This window comes from Macrobrachium rosenbergii, chromosome 9, assembly GCF_040412425.1.
Source record: "Macrobrachium rosenbergii isolate ZJJX-2024 chromosome 9, ASM4041242v1, whole genome shotgun sequence".
Lineage (NCBI taxonomy): Eukaryota > Metazoa > Arthropoda > Malacostraca > Decapoda > Palaemonidae > Macrobrachium > Macrobrachium rosenbergii.
The window spans coordinates 29,646,915-29,668,362 of record NC_089749.1 but is presented as its reverse complement, the minus strand read 5'-3'; the positions used below and the strand labels follow the sequence as shown (position 1 = coordinate 29,668,362).

The 21,448-nt window shown below is 40.1% G+C and overlaps 1 protein-coding gene across 11 annotated transcripts in view; it reads left to right on the top strand.

Moving 5' to 3' along the window:
• The window catches only part of LOC136841662 (CBY1-interacting BAR domain-containing protein 1-like), a 96,976-nt gene that overhangs the window by 5,900 nt on the left and 69,628 nt on the right, over window positions 1-21,448 (top strand). For 6 of the 11 annotated variants that reach the window (XM_067108829.1, XM_067108832.1, XM_067108824.1 and 3 more), the window contains exons 2-4: window positions 5,226-5,294; window positions 7,401-7,503; window positions 13,568-13,695. In XM_067108829.1, the coding sequence (XP_066964930.1) occupies window positions 5,263-5,294; window positions 7,401-7,503; window positions 13,568-13,695 (263 nt within the window). In that variant the 5' untranslated portion in view covers window positions 5,226-5,262. The remainder of the gene's footprint in view (window positions 1-5,225; window positions 5,295-7,400; window positions 7,504-13,567; window positions 13,696-21,448) is intronic. The other 5 variants (XM_067108826.1, XM_067108830.1, XM_067108827.1 and 2 more) reach the window with 2 other exon arrangements.

The following is a 21,448-nucleotide window of genomic DNA, read 5'->3' as shown; positions in this document are numbered from 1 at the left end:
TAGTTTATCCATTGTCGAACATAGGGAGTCATGCAGGTCAGCAGGTCGGTAAACTTTGGGTTAGAACTTTGTTCAAGGTTAGAATCTTCAGTGGCTTTTGGTGTTTCTACTGCTACCTTTGGCACTGATTGTACACCATGCTCCCAGTAACAGGCACAGACCAGCACCCAGTGTGTGGTGAGTATGGCTTCTCCCCTAACCAGTTCCTCGTTGGACGGGTCGGTATAGTTCTCGGCTAGCACTCTGCTGGGCCCGCATTAGAGTCTCTGGCCAGCCAATAAAGAATTAGAGGAATTTATTTCTGGTGATAGAAACTCATTTCTCAGTATAATGTGGTTCAGATTCCACAATAAGCTGTAGGTCCCATTGCTAGGTAACCAATTGGTTCTTAGCCACGTAAAATAAGTCTAATCCTTCGGGCCAGCCCAAGGAGAGCTGTTAATCAGCTCAGTGGTCTAGTTAAACTAAGGTATACTTAACTTCTCCCCTAACCTGATAGAAGCCAATGTTACACATTGCTTGCAGGGCATGCAAGATAATCCTCTTGCCTGGTGCATGGCCTGTCTCTATACAGTGAACGAGCAAACACAAGCCTTCCCATGTCTTCACAGACAAGACTGCTCAACCCACACTCCCTGTGTAATTGTGTGGTGAGTGCCATGACTTTTCACTGGAGCCTCTCCAGAAGCATGCCTGGTTGACCCAGCACCACCCTCTCGTTCAGTGTGTATATCATCTCCAGACTGTTTACAGTACACACAGACAGGGTGTTCATACTTTTTGGATGATCCGTTTATGTGTGATAATGTCATACTGCAGCCCACTAGTGGGATGACACAGACCCCAGAGTTTGAGATGATAGTGCTATACACCCTCTCTTGTGGCCTTGGCTAGTATGGTTTTCAAAGAACTTAGGGAGCTGCACAGAATCAACTGGTCATCCACTGCTTGGCATATGCAACTGGTGCCATGGTACTGATCATTTGCATATGTTGTACAAGAGGGCATACTATTCTACGCGTCTTCCTAAGCTCATGAGGCTGAGTCACCTCTACCCACTCATTTGGTGAGTGAGTAGTGCTGAACTGTGCATATACAAACAGGGAGTTTGTGATACAATTCTGTGTTGTATGGCACCTGCGAGAGATGTTCACTTCATTCAAGCCTCCATTTACTTACATGCTAATGTACACAAACGTGTTTGTAGTGTTGAGTTTGGTTTCAACCAAGTTTACAGAACATTAACCATGGTTTCAAGAGGTTACAAGTTAACCTAAAATCATTATAGTCTGAAAGTCTACAGGTTGGTGGACCATGATTTCAAGCAATTACAACTATTGTAGATTGTTATTTTTGGGGGGGTCCAAATATTTTTGGGGGATCTGCAATCTTTCATGTTCACTGTCCAAGAGATCTCACCAGGACAGGTTTTCCATCCCTTACTTTAGGGAATCTTTTTAAAATTAGAGGGTTTATATCCTTTTAGAACACCTCCAGCAAAGTTGAAACAAAGATTGTTTGGTTCTTTGAGAGCCTAATGATCATAGGGAAGTAACCATTGCCCCCTTTGTTGAACTCTGTTGTTGTTGGAGCTGGAACTTTCTTGAGGGTTCACTGGGAGGCAAGGCAATTGTTCCAAGTGATGTAGTTGTGGCTTGCCTGTGGTGCTTTAAATCAGGTTGAGTCTGATCTGTGAATCAGAGGGTTCTCTGCTATCCAGTGGAGCAATTCGTCAAGTTAGGTCGTCTACACATGAGACCCTTACAGTTTTTCCTGAAGAGTTCTTGGGACAGAAGAACTCAACTGGCCTCCACGATCTTCAACATTCCCCCCGACGTCAAGAGACATCTTCTTTGGTGGGAGTCGCTGGAAAGACTTTCGGAGGGTCTAGATCTCCTCCCAAGACAACCATCTCTGCAGATGTTCTCAGACGCATCCAACGTTGGCTGGGGAACATATCTAGGCAACTTCAGGACGTCAGGGGTTTGGTCAACCGAACAGAAGAGGCTCCACATCAACGCCAAGGAACTGTTGGCCATTCACCTCGCTCTCCAGGATTTTTTGGCCCACGTCTCAGGCCAAGCAGTTGCTGTTCACGCCGACAACTCTACGGCTCTAGCTTATATTTGGAAACGGAGGTACCCATTCCTTCTCCCTGTTCGAGACTGCGAGGGACCTTCTTCTGTGGGCGGACAGCAACAGGGTTGCTCTGTTCCCTCGGTTTGTGCAAGGAAAACTGAACGTTCTTGCGGACCAACTCAGCCGTCGGAACCAGATTCTTCCTACGGAGTGGACCCTGCACCCACAAGTGTGCCTAGATCTGTGGAAATTGTGGGGCACTCCCATGATAGACCTCTTCGCTACCTCCAAGAACCATCGTCTCCCAGTGTTCTGCTCGCCAATTCCAGCCCCTCTGACTCACTTGGTGGATGCCATGCTCCTAGACTGGACGAACCTGTTTGCTTATGCCTTTCCTCCTTTTGGGCTCATCAGGCAAATGATAAACAAAATGAAATTCCATCAGAACGTCGAACTAATCCTTATTGCCCCGTTCTGGCCAAGGAAGGAGTGGTTCCCGGACCTGCTAGATCTCCTGATAGACTTCCCAAGGCTTCTACCTCAAAGGAAGTCTTTTCTCAGACAACCCCACCTAATGAAGTTCCACCAGGGATTGTCCACTCTCGCTCTGACAAGCTTCAGACGTCAGGAAGCTCATCAGAGCGAGAGGTTTTTCAAGCAAAGCTGCAGAGGCTATTGCGAGGTGCAGAAGGGACACCTCTAGCAAATTATACCAATCCAAGTGGACAGTCTTCAGGAATTGGTGTAGAAAAAATAGCATCTCCTCTTCTTCGACGTCTATAACTCAACTTGCCGATTTTTTCATTTACTTAAGAGATTCAAGAAAGTTGATGCCATCAACCATCAAAGGTTACAGAGCCGTGCTATCCTCCGTCTTCTCCCATAGAGGGTTAGACCTGTTGAATAACTGAGACTTGTCAGATCTCCTCAAGTCTTTAGACACAGCTAAGACTCCAAAACCTTCCCTTGCCTGGAATCTGGATGTAGTTTTGAGATGGTTGATGTCTCCAAGGTACAAACCTTTAGAAGAACTTTCTCTTAGAGACCTCACTAAGAAAGTCCTTTTTCTGGTTACCTTAGCAACGGCAAAGAGAGTTAGTGAAATACATGCCATTGACAAGAAAGTGGGTTTTTCACAAGGTAATGTTGTTTGTTCTTTCACCTTGAATTTTTTGGCCAAGAATGAGTCCCCTTCCAATCCTTGGCCTCAATCCTTTACTGTTCAAAACCTCTCCGAAGTGGCTGGCCCTCAAGAATTAGAGGCTTTTTTGTACCCCGTTAGAGCTATCAAGGCTTACTTAGCCAGAACTGCCAACATCAGAGGAGATTCCTCTAACCTCTGGTGTTCAGTGAAAGACCCAACCAGACCTTTATCCAAAAATGCCCTTGCTTTCTTCGTCAAGGAACTCATTCTGGAGGCGCACAGACACATCAATGAAGAGGACGCACACCTAGTCAAGTCTCACATTCATGAAGTGCGTTCAATAGCAACTTCAGTGGCTTTCCGTCATAATAAGTCACTTTCGCAGATCACACAGAGCACCTTCTGGAGATCGAAATCAGTGTTTGCGTCTCACTACCCTAGGAGGTAGAAGTTGCGTACCAGGACCTGTTTGTGTTAGGTCCCTTATCTGTAGCTGGCTTGGTTTTAGGGGGAACACACTAGGGGAGTAGGTTCTTTATCTTACCTTCTCCTTGTGATTTTATGGTTGCTGAGTTAAAGGGAAGCTGGGGGTGTTCACTTCATCTGGGGTACCCTCCAGTCTAGTTTCAGCTATAGAGGGTATAGAGAAGGGGATGTTTTGTTTTTAACTAGTTTTAGGTTAGGTGGTGAGGCCCGTTTTCAGTCTGGTTGCTTTCCAATTGCTCAGGGCAAGAGCAATGGAAAGTCACCCCTTGTCTTAGTCAGCGGTGTACTTCCCTGACTACTAGGGGAACAATAGAGCAGAGTAGCTAGCAGTGCTTATGCTCAATGCCTCTGCAGGTAGTGGAGCTTCAACCGGCAGCAGTACCTCCATGCAAAAGCCCATCTACCAGGTAAGGAGACACCTGCCTTTTTATTGGTAGGGATCCATATGATGCCCATGTTTAGAGTTTGTCCCTTTTTTATGATGATGTATCCTTTCGATAGCTGATACCTCATCCCCTGCCCTTCCACCTTAAATGTGGAATCAGCTTTTACAGTGTTTTGGTAAGGCATTATAATGAAAATGACATTTTTATGATAAAATGAAGTTTCATTATACTTACCAAAACACTGTAACTTAAGGCCTCCTCCTCCCCGCAGGGGCCAGCGTTATCTCAGGCTATCACTTATGTATGCCGAGATTGAAACTGGTGCTGTTTACTGGGCTAGTCTCCTTCCACTCCCCCCCACCAGCATCCGGTGGGGTTGGATCTCCCACCAATTATATCAGCGTTCCAAACAAAGTTTGAAAAAATGTATCTCGGACGTGTCGAAATTTAAGAGATTAAAGCATTTACAGTGTTTTGGTAAGTATAATGAAACTTCATTTTGTCATAAAAATGTCATTTTTAAAATAAGGTGAAAAAATTACATGAGACAGTCAAAATAGATGAAAGCTGTGCAACCCTTCACACTGTGCTCTCACGCTCTCCCACCTAGCACAGTAAGTGCTTACCATGGTCTACCCCCTTGCAGTACTCAGCCACTCAGAATTATTCAGATGAACCCTGTTCATATGGAACAAACCTACAGGGGCCATTGACTTGAAATTCAAGCTTCCAAAGAATAGTGATAAACAAAATTGTGTTTAAGTGATGTTGATACTTTTAACCCAACAACAGTTGTGAAAGCTCCCGTGCCGACAAGGGCTCCCAGCCCTCCTAACTCATCCTCAACCCCCCAAAATAACAAAAACAACTTACGCTGCTCTACCACCCCCACAATACCACAAATTGCAATTTTTTTATACCTACTTTATATACATTCTTTCAAAAATTACTCTCAATAGAGCTAGAGTTAAAGTGTCTGAAAATTAATTTTTTTTTTTTGCTTTATAATATACAGAATATTATTATTTTTTTAATTATGACAGCAGGTTATTGTAATTGCAGTATATCTAATTTGATATTTTATATTTTGTTTTCCTCCACAATTATATTTTAATATTGCTTTTTCCCAGGTTTCTGCATCATCTTCAAGAATCCTGTAATCTCATCATGTTTTCAACAGATAATTTAAACAAAGTTCAGTAAGTCTGGAGAACTTGTTTGAATTGTAGATGAAATTAAAATAGTAAAGTAAATTGAAGGATTCAAAAAGGTATAATTAGTGAATTACAAATCAGTGTTATAGAAAATGCTTCTTTGTTCCTACAGGAATGCAAGCCATAACCTTTTATGTAAGAGGGAAGTTGTGGGAAAGTACATTATATCTGAAAAATGGAAAGAGAGTGCAATGTTACAGATTTTTAAAGAGAAAGGAGACAGGCAAAATTGTGAGAAGTGTAGAAGAATTAAATTAATGACCTAGATAATGAAAATATTGGAAAGAATTATAGACTGAAGATTTAGACAGGAGGTCAAGATCTGGAGACTAACTAGGCATTAGTGGAGAAGTACAGTACACATAGAAGCACAAGGCTCTTCATATAGTCTTTATTGGTCTAGAAATGGCATATGATGGAGTTCCTAGTCAGGAAATGAGATGAAGTTTGAGAGAGCTGGTAGCACTGGAAAAATAGTGAGAGTAATTACATAGTTAAATGTATAGAAATGTAACAGCCACTGTGAGAAGTGTCATGGGGGATGACCAGCAGCTTCCAGGTCAAGGTAGGACTGTGCTAGGGATCAGCACTGAGTCCCTTCTTGTTCAGTATTGTGCTGAATGTAATGACCAAGGATGAAAGGGGGAAGCTCCCTTGACATGTTCTATAATGATGACATTTTTTATTGCAGAAGCTAGAGAGAGCAAGGTAAGACAAGGTATGCATTAGAGAGTAGGGGGATAATGGTAGGCTGGAAAAAGACTAAATATATGACAGATTGGATGGATAATGACCAGCAAGCCTTGATCAGCATAGATAAGTGAACACAAAGAGAGTGTTTAAGTATCTGGCCTTGAGAATAGATACAAGGGGTAAAATGGGTAAAGAGGTTAACCATAGAATTCAAGGAGGATGGAATAATTGGAGTGGTGTATCAGATGTACTATGTGACAAGGAAGGACAGGGTACATAAGGTGTTTGTAAGACTGCTATGTTGTGTGGACTTGAAGCACTACCACTAAAGAAAATAGAACAAAATAAGTTAGACATGGCAAAAATGAGCATGCTTGGATGGATGAGTGTAGCAATGGGAGTAGGTAGAATAAGAAATTAATACATTAGCGAATTATCAAAAGTCATTGAAGTGCCAAAGAAAGCTTAAGAGTCAAGGTTGAGATGGTTTGGGCATCTGATGAGGAGGGAAGATGATTAGCAACATATTTTGGGAGACATCCTGGAAATGAAAGTGCTGGGGACATGACAGAGAGGAAAGCCTAAGAGAAGTTGAAGAGACTGCATTCAAGAAGATGACAAACAAAGCATAGATGAAAGGGAAGACAGGATAGGAACACCTGGAAAAGGATCAATAAAATTAGCAATGCCAATTAGGGAAAAGCATCTCACCTAAGGTGCGTGGAGGGTGTAAGGCTGGTTGAAGGGTTGAGTGATTGGTTCCTCTCTTTGTTCTTCCTCCTTATCCTCCCTCTGCAAGGCAGCAGCTTGGGCTGAGTCTGTGCTGGAACAGGCACAGATTCAGATAACACATTCAGGTAACCAGTTTAGTTGCCTTCCAACATGTCACCCCTCGTAGGGGTCACACTAGTTCTCTAAGATTTTGGAACACAGCACAAGTAAGAATCCAGATATTTCTCACTTGAGTTCAGGGACTTATCAGTCTAGCATCTCTTATGTCAAACTAAATAGGGATGGACAGAAGTCATTTTGACCAGTAATGTGGCATTTCCAGGTGGGTATTCAGCTTGCCAGTTAGTTTAGACTACTACCTCCCACCTAAGAAATACTCCTAAATAAAAGGCTGTGGTTTGTATACCTAAGAAGAATACTGATTACTTTAAAAATGTGTAACTTTAAAATTTTCCTCTTATTTTCATAAGTTTTGATGACTAAAGTAATGTAGAGATCAGTTATTGTCACTGTATAACTTTTACTGAGAATAATTGCCTTGGCACTGGGAAGTTTAAAAATTCAACTGCATTACATGGTAATTTCAAATTTCTTATACATTATTAGCAGTATGATAGCATCAGAGGAATATATGTTCTTCTTCATACATTTTAAATTTTATTACAGTTCTGAGCAATACAAGTTCATTCAAGAACGAATATCTGGGGTTGAAAAGCATTTTGGTAACATTTGTACAACACTTGGATCGTATGCAAGAAAGACAGCCAAGTAAGTACCTGATTAAGCCCTTTGGTTTGAATTTAAACTAAGAGAGGCTGTAAGTCATGCCAAAATATGGAAACATTTAAATGTGTTTTGTAAATAGAAACTTACAGTCTTTTTTTTTTTACTTGAGATATGTGATGACAGAGAATGCCCAAGTACTTACTCCAACCTTTTGTTCACCTAAATGTAAAAAGTTCACATAGTTCACAAAGTTCAGTGCTTTGGGTCAATTTCACCTTAGTGTGGCGAGAAACCTTCCCACCTAAATAGCAACTGAGGGTGTTGGAAATAAATGGGTTTGTTGTTGAAACAAGTAAAATTTTGTGAAAACTAACCCAGTAATTTACATAAAGTACCTGCTTCCTGACCATTCCTTTCTTGCAATGAGTCCAAAAAACACTAAATGACAACTTCTAGCAGGGGTGCTTAGAGGCCCAGATGTATACCTGACCAATTGGAAGTGTTCTTGGAGAGTGTCTGAGGACCCACAATACAGATTACAGTATTATAAATCAATAGAATTATGTTAAAAATTTGAATGTTATTTTTAGGCTGTATTTATGACATTGTTATATACAGCAATACTATTGTAGGTGGTTCATGTTATATACAGTAATACTATTGTAGGTGATTCATGTTATATACAGTAATACTATTGTAGGTGGTTCATGTTATATACAGCAATACTATTGTAGGTGGTTCATGTTATATACAGTAATACTATTGTAGATGGTTCATGTTATATACAGTAATACTGTTGTAGGTGATTCATGTTATATACAGCAATACTATTGTAGGTGGTTCATGTTATATACAGTAATACTATTGTAGGTGATTCATGATCAATTTGTTATACATTTTTTCAACCCATTATCTGAAACTTTTATATACTAGCACATTTTATTTCCAACAAAAAAAATTTTGCAAAGCTGAAAAATATACAGCACCTAAAGAACCATAATGAACATACATACTCATGTGTCATCTGATCTCATGTATGCAACCCGCATAATTTTGTCAACAAAACATGATTTTATCTCATATGTTGTGTATCATGCAAGCTGCGTTTTTGGTAAATTACACTAGGCTATGCTTAATGTGCCAGTTTCATTTCGGTATGTTTTACCAGGCTAAGCTCCATATGCTTGTCTCAATTTTGTTAGATTCCACTGATGATGTCTATTTGATCTAAGTTAGCTTTTGACTACATAATAGGCCTCAGCTAAAGTTCATTGGGCTAAATGCAAAATGTCATATGTTTGATCAGGTTTACCAAACTTGTAGCTTGCCTAATTAGTAATCCTTCAATTATCCGGATTAATAGAGCCAAGGGCCCGCTGCATAATGGTGAAGTCCGGATAAAGGCAAGTAAAAACATCTAGGGGTGTTCAAGGGGAACTTTGTACCCTTCCTTACCTAACTTTGTCAATATAACATAATTTAAATGCCTCAGTATGCATATAAACATTAACCATTGCATTTTAAACTGAAAACTTTATGCAAAAGGCAGTTATCTACCTTTTTCCACATTTGTAACAAAATATACTGCATAAATGCACTTTGAAAAATTGACCCCTTCTTTTTCTCTCTTGTAAATGACATAGTTCAGTAGGTACATAGCCTGCCTGTGTTTACCCACAGCCTACCATGGTTTTATCACCATTAATGTATTTTCATACAGCAACTTTCGTATCAATTGTTACCATATTGCATTACCATATACGGTATACAGAATGTGTGTGAACTGTTGACCTAGGCTAGGTGTTACACTTACAGTATCCAAATAGTCTATTACAGCTGTATTTAAGATAAAGATAATGAAACTAATATTTTGCTAAATGAATCCATTTATACTGCGTTATTAAAATATATCATCTTAATATGTATTAACCTGTAATGGATGGGAATCCTCAAATGGGTATCTATAACAGGTTTTTGGTGATGGACAGGAATGCTCATATGAATAATAATATTACGTGCCATACTATCAAGCAAGAGAGAGTTTCCATCACTTCAATGGCCCATAAATGACTGGTGGCAACTTTAGACTCAGCTCAGCTGTCAGTGGGCATCTCAGGGAGATCAGTATTGTTCTTGACTTGATGGGGGATGTCTTGTTCCTCTCTCTCCCATGACGTCTTTTTATTTATTTGCTCATAAATATACCCAGGGATTGCTGTTGGTTTTAGTTCTTATCTTTTATGATATGATGTCAGTTATAATTGTAATTTTGCAAAGAAAAAAGGAAATAAATATTAGAAAAAACATGTATACTGTACCTCCAAAAAAGTTACTACATCTCCCAATCTCAGTAAATTTGTGTAAATATTTTACAACAAATATACTCAGAATTTGTTACTGATCTTAGTTCTTATCTGTTATGATATTGTTGAGCTGTAATTATAATTTTACAAAATAAAATAAAATAAATTATTAGAAAAAACATGTACAGGCAGTCCCTGGTTATCGGCAGTCTCTGTTATCGGTGATCTGGATTTTCGATGCTTGTGTAGCGACGAAAATCTGCAAATTTCAGCACCGATATGTGCTGGTTTCTGCTGATCGGCGCTGATAATCGGGTATTGGCACCGATACATACCTAACAGAGGCACCGATAACTGAAAGTCAACGATTTTCGGTTATCAGCGGTTTTCGCTTATCGTTATGCCGTCGGAACGGAACCCCCACCAATAACCGGGGACTGCCTATACAACTTGGTAAAGTTTACGAGTGTTGTAAAAGAGGCTCCACACAGGGTTGTAAATACTGTGGTCACTTTCAACTTCCCTTGGAAGGTAGGGAAAATTTTCTAGAATTTTTTTTTTTTTTTTTTTTTTACACCATGTGCATTTGCTTACCTATTGCTTTCCATTGATGTGTTTTTCTTAAATTGGCCAACCTTAAAGTTTGCCCGGTCTTGGGGTGTCCATGATATATAATTAACCCATCCTTTAAGGTTAAAAAACCAATGCTCCGCTATTTGCTTTGACAGTGTTTACAGTTGCAAGATCAGCTGATTGAGCCTACTAATGGAAGAATTAGGAGAATCATTTTTTTAGCTGCTAAAAGAAACGAATCTTTGACTGGGGTTTGCATTTTTATTCTTGTACAAAAATAAAATGTGAAACAGTATACAAAGGTAAACTAATATTCTTTGTTAAAGAAAAATGCTTCAAAATCACAAAACAACCGTTTCCCGATTCTTTTGTTTACATTATACTCGATGTTGTTCGTGTCATTTCCTTGGTAAGTGGTTGTTGATTTTAAGAACTGGTTATGAGCTGTTATATAAATCATAAGTTTGGTGATCTTGTACAATCTACCAAAAATGAAATTTGTTGGGTAAGTTTAGACTATCATGGAAACTGTTTGTGTAAAACACCGTGTGTTTACATCTTTAGTACATATGGCATTTCTCAGTGATGAATGTTCAAAGCAAATTCATTTGAAGAACAGTATTAAAAAGTAGTTGACAATTTTTTGTATTACAGGCAGTCCCTGGTTAACGGCGGGCTCGGTTAATGGCGATCTGGTTTTATGGGGCTTGTCTAGCGACAAAAATCTGCAATTTTCAGCGCTGAAAATCTCCAATTTCTGCTTATCGATGCTGACAATTGGGTATTGGCGTTGATACATACCTAACAGAGGTGCCGATAACCGAAAATCGGCACTTTTCGGCGCCGATAAACTTGAAAATCGCCGAAAAAGCACCAGAAATCGTATTTTTTCAGTTAGTAGCGATTTTCAGTTATCATCACACCCCCAGAATGGAACCCCCGCCGATAACCGATGACTGCCTGTATTGGAATTAATGATTTTTCACATAACCTCATAATATCACCATGAATGCATGTGCGATTGTGTTTGTGTGTGTTTCTGTGCAGTATTACATTTGCCATTTTTATTTTATGCCAAAACAAAACAAAACAAGCTGTAGAAAGTTCACCAGCACCAGCAAATGAGTGTGTGTGTACATATGTATGTACCCAACATACATGATTGCATTTATCTTTTGGGCTGTAAAAATAAAAAATGAGAAAAGACAGTAAAAATATACATGAGAATAGCATAAAATGTAGATAAAAAAAATCATAAGCATAACGACATGAAACAAAACAAGCTCTAGCAAGTTCACTGACACCAACAAATGAATGTGTGCATACGTACGTTCCCCACACACAATTGTGTTTATCTTTCATGTTGTAAAGATAAAAAGTGAGAAAATACAGTAAAAATATAAATGAGAATAGTGTAAAATATAAATTAAAAAATCATAAGCATAACAACATGAAACAAAACAAGCTCTAGCAAGTCAGACCCACCTAGTCTTCTTCACCCATCCTACACTGCATCCCCACCCCCTTCCAGCCAGAGAAACTGCTCCCCATCCCCACCCACCTTCCAAACAACCCCTTCTTCAAGTGGGTTCCTCTACACGGTTGTACTACCCCTCCTCTCCCATGGAGCCCATTCATCCAGCCCCCCCACTGTGGAAACTTCTTGAGGCCTCCCCCACCCCCAAAACCCTTTCGCAGTCTGTTTATGAGTGTAAGCAGTGTTATCAACATTTTCTGGGGCCGTGCAACATTGCCAACCATCAGAGATTTTTTAAATTTTTTTTTAATTTATAAATACAGTATCATATATCTTTGGGGCCTTGGTCCCTGGTCCAGGTGTTTCAGATAATGTTGAGTTCTGGATAATTGAAGGATTACTGTATATTACTATTTCTTATAATTAACAACCACTTACTATTTTGTACAAAACACTAGCTTAAATAACAGTACTGACATAAACAACTGAATTGAGAAACAGCTGTTTGTCAGTGTCACCTACCTTAACTGGTGCACATTTATTAAGAGTTTTGTTAAAGTTGTCAGCTTGTTGAAGCTTGTCAATTAAGCAATAGACTGCCATTAGGTGAGAGTTTTCTGGGACTTTATGAGACTCGAGGAAAGTGATTCATCAGCCTCTCCTGTTCTATCTCCAAAATATTTGGATGTGACCTCAGCTCTTAAGAGTTCCTCTTAATACTTTCAAGAGGAAGAGAGTTCATTTGCCTAAAATATGAGAAGCTTCTACTATCATAGTTAAACATCCTTCCTCTGATCCAGGTGCTCCTGATTCTTTTTCACACTTAAGAAAACACTTTTTAACCCAGGTTTGGATGAGCCCCACTTAGTGTAAGCCATTGAATCTCCACATGGTCCATTAGCAGGTTAGAATGAGGCTGTGTAGTAAAAAAACACTAGGTTAGATTTGTAACATCTTCAACCTGGAAGAGGGTCACAAGACCAAGAAAGTTGTTTCCTTTGGTAACAAAACGGCAGTATATAGTGACATTGTTGAATCTTCTTGAATAGAAATACCAACCTCACCACCATCACCCACTTCTTCATTGCACCATGCAAGCCCCCTCTATATCGGAGAGTTTGGCTTTGAGGGGCCTTAGTTCATGGATTTTATGGATTATGAAGACACTTGTTTTGCATCCTGATAGTTATAATTATAACATTTAGGACATTTTTGTATTTGTTTGGATTGCCTGTCCATTTCATGAAGTAAACAGAGGCTTACTGTATTCAGATGTCTTTTGATGTTTTGAAGCAATACTGTACATTTTTGTTCTGTTTGCCTTTTTGTATACCTGTATGGTATTTTTGTCATTATTTGGTTTACATTATTAACAGCAGATTTGAAACCCACTTCAGAGTTTAGGCTACTTATACAATAATCAAAATATAGTTGTAAGTGACATCATTACCAATAATTTCCATACTTAATTGTTATAGATTAGTGAGCCAAGGCCACTGCATCACATTTCAAAATCCAAAGTACCCTCCCAAAGGATTTATTCTTGAATGGGAGATGAAAATTGGCACAAGGTTAAGTAACAGAAGCTGGACAGCTAAGTGGGGAGAAAACAAAAGGGAACAGATGAAATGTAAAAGGAAGAAAGCAGATTGCCATACAAGTGGTACCCCCTTGCAGAGAATTTCTTTGACCTTTTTTTTTTGATATTGAAAAATAGAAGTAATAATTGAATCTTTCCCTTTTCTTATTAATGGCTTCGAGATAAGGGAGACGAGTTATCAAAAGTTTTGAGTGACTATGGAGAATTTGAGACACTGAACAAGAGCCTAAGGTCTGCTTTGTGTGAAGTTGGTGATACTCTAGCTGCAGTGCAGGATTATCGGTAAGTTATTGTATATATTCTTTCCATTTGTAGTTGAAGTAAGGAAAGGAGCTTTTAAGGAAAGTAAAACATGCTCAGGTTTGTTGAGTCAATATTGAGAGGCTTTAAATGTTATTTTGGATATTTATGTAAGAATGTATAGTATATGGATACTGTTTCTATATAGTTTTACATTTCTATGCAATAGTATTGTTCAGAAACTATCTTACTAATAGCCTATGACATTTACTTTGGGTTGCAATACTAGCTACTTCCACTGATACTTCATTTTAATTTTGAACTTTTTTCATCAAGAGATTGTATTAATGGTAGATAATTTACTTTGGTGTATCAGTGGTAGATAATTTACTTTGGTGTATCAATGGTAGATAATTTACTTTGGTTTTAATATTATTAATTTTCTACTATAGATAATACATACTCTTAATTTGCACTCCTGTCTGCAGGTTGTCAGTCATGAATAACATTTGTGCTTGAGCCTCTCTCTCTCTCTCTCTCTCTCTCTCTCTCTCTCTCTCTCTCTCTCTCTCTCTCTCTCTCTCTCTCTCTCTCTCTCTCTCTCTTTTGTTAGTTCAATTTCTATTCATATTTACAATAATTTCTGAACATACATGTATTAAACTTTTCATTATTTCTTATTTTGTGCTCGCTACCCATTTCTGGTGAGCTGTGAATACCTTAACCCTTTGAAATTTAGTACATATACTCACCACTTATGAACATCGTAATAATTTCAATGCTCACTGTGAATTTGATTTTTCATGGTATAAAACTGGTTTTGGTGTCAGTTTGAAGCTGAATACATGTACCTGTACGTACCTGTACTTGCTATAGTGTGTTCAAAAATGGAAAAAATAATAGTCAAAATTAAAGTTTAAAGTTTTCCAAAAATTTTCCATGGATTACATCATTTGTTGTCACCAAGGGCCATTGGAAAGGCCTTAAAGTGGACATGCATTGTATGTCTTTTAGTTCTGAGGATCAAAGTCCCAGGTGCCAGTGGTGCTTTTCAGACAAGTCACGACCGCTGGAAAGGCGTGCAGTGGACATCGTGAACTCTTCTCCTGTACTTTGCAAGAAGAGTAAGGATCTCGAGCGCCCCTCTTATAGTCACTAGGACAGTCTGGAGCATTTTTCTTAAGGTAACCTCTTAGCTGAGGATCATCTTTCGGCACTGAAGTTCCAAGTGTCTCGTAGGCGCTCTTCATCTTCTAGAAGAACCTCTTCCAAGGATCATCGTTTAACCCCTTCGCCACTGGCCTGTTGCACTGCCGATAACGCTTGCATACCGCATGAGACCGCGAGTATATCAGTCATCATTTGCTCCCACTAAACTTTCTGTTATTCATATTTTTCATTTATATTCTTATGTGAAAACATTGTGTACATACCAATGAATATTTTTCACCACATTGGCTATATACATATATATAATATATATATATATATATATATATATATATATATATATATATATATATATATATCGAAAAAGAGGAATATTTAGTGGAAAAGTAATTGCAGAAATAGAAATAGTAGTAAAGTAGTAGAAATAAAGTAGCAGAAAAAGTAGTAAAGTATTAGTAAAATAGTACTAGTAGTAATAGCAGTATATACTAGTTTTCTTACGGAAACAGTTAGTATACATCAATGAATGTTTATGGCATTGGTAATAATAATAATAATAATAATAATCATAATCGTAATAATAATAATAATAATAATAAAAAAATTCAACAGTAATACCACTACTACTACAACTTGTAGTAGAAAAAATAATGATAATAAAATTACATGTGAGTGTAAAAAAAAATGAAAGAACTCTTCAAAAAACATAGTACTCTTTCCTGTTGACCGAAAATACTCCTCTGCCCGAGCATTCATCCATTCACAGTCTGTCAATATCATCATCACAAAAAGAAACAAATGCATCTCGTGGGCAGGTGAAGTCGGGTGTGCAAACAGAGATCCCATTGTCACCCTCCGTGAAATCGGGGGTGGGTCTGGCGCTTGTCACAAAATGGATCTATTATGAACTGCCAACCTTCATCGACAATGGGTTCAATGTCTTCTAAAATCTCGGTGTCGCTGTCATCCTCTAAGCAACTATAACAACTATCACTATAATCATCTGACAGATCTGGCAGGTATTCCTACCCAGGATCTGAAATACTATCATCCGACATCATGATACTGAAAAATAAAAAAAAAACCTGTAAAATAACTGCAATCAAAAGGAGAAAAAGTTTAGCCTTCGAATCCAAATGGTTTACTCACAAGATCGTGACAATGTTTCATACATAACAGCTTGAGGCGCACTGACATGTGCTGCTGGACGATACCCCTTATATCCCATATGAATATGACGTCACGACGACCATCGGACACTCATTGGCTAGAATGAATAGTGGGTGGAGCTTCTGCACCTCTCTCGTACACAATACTACGCCTGAAACCCATCCAAGCTGAAGAAAACAGCTCTGATTTTCGAGGAGGGATGAAAGACGTATAGGCGTACGTCGCGGTCTTTTATTACTGTACCGTAAAAGACATACATGTGTACGTCCCGGTGGCGAAGGGGTTAAAGCCTGAGCACCCAGCAGTGTCAGAACTTCCTGCAGAAGTTGAGCACCCAGTAGCTTCAGTGCATCAATTAGTGCCCGAGCGCCCAGCAGCTCCCATATGTGAATTGGTGCCTGAGCTCCCTAGCATTCTGGAAGTCTCTGGTGCCTACCCTTCCTGTGATTTCAGAGCGTCCATCAGCGCCCACAAGTCAACCTATGCATCGCACTGCTTCTTCAGTCGCTGCTGCAGTCAGAATTTTGTCTTTTCTGCACCCTGATCCCTTACTCACACAGACTCCTCTTAGTACTCAGGCTCACTCGTCCAGTATTCTGGCTTCTGCAGTCACCGATCCTATTCAGAGTGAACTTGACAGCATTTTGAGTCTGCTCAATAAGGTTCCTCTGGCTTTCCAGGCTCCTGCTGATTTATCTTTGTGACCTGTTTCTTCTGAGGAAGAAGTTGTAGCAGAACAGGAGACAATTTCGACAGCATATGCCTCCTTGCTGAGGTTCCTTTTGGCCACCTTTCCTAGCTTTTTTCACCAGCAACTCCCTCCTCTCCTGCTTTGGCATTTTTTATGGAGGCTCAGACAGCTGGTTCCTCCAAGTTACCTAAGTTGGTCCTCTCTTCTTTAGCGAAGAAGGCACTGAGGGAAATCAAAGGGTGGTTTGCAGAAAAGAGAGACCAAGGAAAAGCTACCTTCAGTTTTCCATCATCCAGGCTTTCGCGAGTGAGTTACCGCTTTTATGCCACAGGGGAAGCTCCTTCCCTGGGAATTTCTGCCTCCTCCTTGTGGGACTTCTCCAGGCTAATAGACTCTGCCCAGAGATCTGCTCTCACTTTGGCCAAGATCACATTCTCTGCCACGGAGTTAGCGCACCTTTTGTAGAATATCTTTAAGGTATTCGAAGTGATGAGTATTTTAGACTGGGCTGTAGGTGCTCTTAGCTCGCAAAATTAGAGATTGTGTGGTGTTACCTCGATTTCTCGTCCGACTGGCTGGGAATTCTTTCCTGTATTGACACAGGAATAAGAGATAGCTCCCCAGGCATTAGCTGGTCTTTACACCATGGGTGTTTTGAGAAAGGGGAACTGTGGTATTCCTTTACGTCTAAGGGAGTAACTCCCTCTCAGAGGTCAGCACAAGGCTCCTCTTTTGGGAGCATTGGGAGCAAAAGGGAGCAGAATCCTGGATAGTATCTATCCTGAGGGAGGGCTACACTATTACCTTTATGAGCAAACCTCCCTTGATCAACAAACCCCACTATGGAAATTAACAAATTTCATTTTGTAAATATTTTTATGGTTTTAAGAAAAATATGACAGATATAGAAATCTATTCCATATTTAGGGAAACAGTGAAGTTCGTAAGGATCCAACTTGTGTATTCACAGATGGCTCTAAATCCAGTGCTGGCGTTGGATTTGGAGTTTTTAGTAATAAGTTTTGTACAAAAGGTGCACTTCATGTTTTAACATCCATTTTTATGGCAGAGTTGCTTGGGATTTTAAATTTTATTGAAAAAAATAGCAATTGATGATGAAACAAATTTTACAATTTTTAGCGATTCTAAGAGTGCATTACAGGCACTTAATTTTTTTAACTTGACTAACCCCTTGGTTTTAAAAATTGAGGAATGGGTGCACCTATTATTATACAAAGGAAAACAAATTAGGTTTTGTTTGGTTTCAGCACATGCTGGTGCGCATGGAAATGAAGAAGCTGACAGATTGGCCAAAGCAGCAGCTCCAGATTTACTTCCAAGGAGACGTCCACTTTTATATAATGATTTCTTCCCAAGCATTAGAAAATATATGATTAATTTGTGTCAAGAGTATTGGAATACTATGGGAGAAAAAATAAAATGAAAGAAATTACGGATGTTATATTTCCTTGGAAGTATGGCAGTATGCCAAGAAGATGGGAGACGGCTCTTTGCCGCTTAACGATTGGGCATACTTACCTAACACACAGCTTTTTGATGGCCGGGAAGAATCACCCTTTTGTGAGGATTGTCTGGTCCCCTTGACGGTGAGGCACTTACTGGCTGAATGCCCCAGTCTTGGGGATATTAGAAGCCATTACCTCTCTGAGGCCCTTAGCCGGGATGGCAGGTTCATCCTTGTCAAGATCCTTGGAGAGGATGTGGTGTATGATGCGAGTGGTATTTTTCAATTTATTATCGACGCTGGTCTTCTCCCAAAAATATAATATTTCATTCATTTTCTTTTATCTTCTTGTTTTTATAGTAGTATGTTGTTCATTTAATTGATATTGGCATCAGTGACCCAGTTGTTGCGATGCCAGATAACTCAAAATCATTCATTCATTCATTCCCTTAGTCAACACGCCTGTCGCATTGACACCTTACTTGCCAGACTCAAAGAAGTTTGCAGCCCTCTCGCAAGAAGTCGAGTCTCTCGTTCTGAAAGAGGCCATAGAAGTGATAGAGGACACTTATTCTCCAGGATTCTACAACCATCTGTTCGTAGTACCCAAGTCGTCAGGAGGCTGGAGACCTGTATTAGATGTCAGTGCCCTGAATGTCTTTGTACAAAAGACAGCTTTCAAGATGGAAACAAACCAGACAGTTCTTGCATCCATTTGCCAGGGAGAATGGATGGCATCCATTGAAATGCAGGACGCGTACTTTCACATACCAATACACCCTGCTTCAAGAAAGTACCTCAGGTTTGTTTTCAAGGGCAAAGTGTTCCAGTTTCGGGCTATCGACAGCCCCTCAAGTTTTCACCAGAGTACTGGCTCCCCTCACAAAGTGGCTTCATCTGATGGGGATCAAAATATCCCTTTATCTCGACAACTGGTTACTACAATTCCACCCAAGAGAACAATGTATGGAAGACCTTCGAAGAACCCTTCTCCTGGCTCAGGATTTGGGCCTTCTCATCAACCTGAAGAAATCTCAACTGACTCCCTCTCAGGAGATTCATTATTTAGGAAAGAAGATAAACTCTCAGGATTTTCGGGCTTTTCCAGTCCTGAAAAGAGTAGAAGCGTGCCTGAAGACAGTAGGTGGGATTTTGGAGCTGGACTTTTACTCTGCCAACAGATGGATGAGCCTTCTGGGCGCTTTGTCGTCCATGGAGCAGTTTGTCTCTCTCAGGAGGCTCCATATGAGACCTCTTCAGTATTATCTAAGAGTCAGCTGGAACAGGAAAAAGTTCCTGGACATGTTTATATTTCCAGTAATGACGGACATAAAGGACGACCTACGCTGGTGGAGTTGCAAGACAAGATTGACAGAAGGGAAGTCCCTTCTCCCTCTGAACCCCAACTTGAAGTTCTTCTCAGATGCATTAGATCGAGGTTGGGGAGCTCTTCTAGGGTGCAAAGAAATCTCAGGAACTTGGTCCCAAGAACAAAGATCCTAGTACATAAATGTAAAAGAACTAAAGGCGATTTATCTGGGCCTTCAATTCTTCGCCTCAGAAGTGTACAACAAGGCAGTGGCAGTACATTCAGACAGCACGACTGCCCTGTCCTACATCAGGAAACAGGGGTGACCCACTCTTTCTCTCTGTACAAGACAGCGAGGGACCTCCTCTGGTTGGACCAGAACGACACTCGAGTGGTGACCCACTACATCCAAGGGAAACTCAATGTTCTAGCGGACAAGTTAAGCCGCCAGAAACAAGTCCTTCCTACAGAGTGGACGTCAGATCCAATAGTTTGTCTGGGTCTATGGAAACTGGGAGAAACCTATATTGGATCTTTTTGCATCCTCCAGGAACCATTGGCTTCCTCTGTTCTGTTCACCAGTCCCAGATCCTCTAGCAGTGGCAACCAATGCAATGCTGCAGGACTGGTCAAACAAAGAACTCTATGCTTTTCTTCTGTTCCGTATGGTGAGGCAAGTGTTAAACAAATTCCAGTCCCACCAAAATGTCTCCATGATATTGATAGCTCCCTTTTGGCCTGCGAAAGAGTGGTTTCTGGATCTGCTCGAACTGCTTGCAAACTTTCTGAGACTGCTGCCTCAAAAGCAGCAGCTACTCAGACAACCGCACTTCAGGCAGTCTCACCAAAACCTGTCTACTCTGTCCCTGACAGGGTACAAACTGTTAAGCGATTGCACAGAAAGAAGGGCTTTTCAAAAGCTCAGAAAAGGTCTACCAGGCAAAGTGGTCCATCTTCAGGTCATGGTGCAGAAGACACAATGTTTCCTCTACTAAAACCTGTGTAGCAGAAATAGCAGATTTTCTGCTATGTCTGCGAACTTCTAGAGGCCTCTCCACTTCCACTATAAAAGGGGTACAGAGCCATGCTAAGCTCTATCTTCTGCCACAGAGGAATGGATTTATCCTTCAACCAAGATTTGTCGGATCTAATAAAGTCCTTCAAATCAGTCATGCAAAAGGAAACTCCCTTAGTCTCCTGGAACCTAGACATCGTCCATAGATGGCTATCCAGTCCTTGTTTTGAACCCATGCACTCTATCTCCTTAAGAGATCTTACTAGGAAGACCCTTTTCCTGGTCACTTTGGCAACACCAGAAAGGCCAGTGAGATTCATGCTTTAGATAGAAGAATTGGCTTTTCCCAGGGAAATGCAGTTTGTTCTTTTCCTTGGGATTCTTGGCTAAGAACAAAATACCATCGAAACCATGGCCTCGTTCTTTTTTACTATTAAAAGCTTGTCTGAAGTTGTGAGTCCAGTTGAAGAGGAGGGAACTCTCTGCCCTGTGAAGGCCCTTAAATATTACCTCTACAGAACGAAGTCTATTCGTGGAACTTCAAGCAGTCTTTGGTGTTCTGTGAAAAATCCTTCGTGGCCTCTGCCTAAGAATGCCCTGGCATTCTTCCTCAGAGACCTCATATCCAAAGCACACTCCATGGTTAGAGAAGAGTTTTTTCACTCGTAAAGTGAAAGCTCATGAGATATGGGCAATCGCTACTTCCCTAGCGTTTAAGCGAAACTTATCACTAGCTTGTATCTTACATATGACTTTTTGGAAGTGCAAATCGGTTTTTGCTTGTCATTATTAAGGGATACAGAAACAGTATGTGGTATGTGCAGTACCTTGGGTTCGTTTTACATGGCTGGTGTGGTGTTGGGGGAGGAGGCAGTGTTCCTTCCTTTTATCTCTTCGCCTTGCATAGGGTGTTGAGTCCTAGGGGAGCCTGGGAGTACTGTGTACTTGGAGTACCCTCCAGTCATTTCTTTTTAA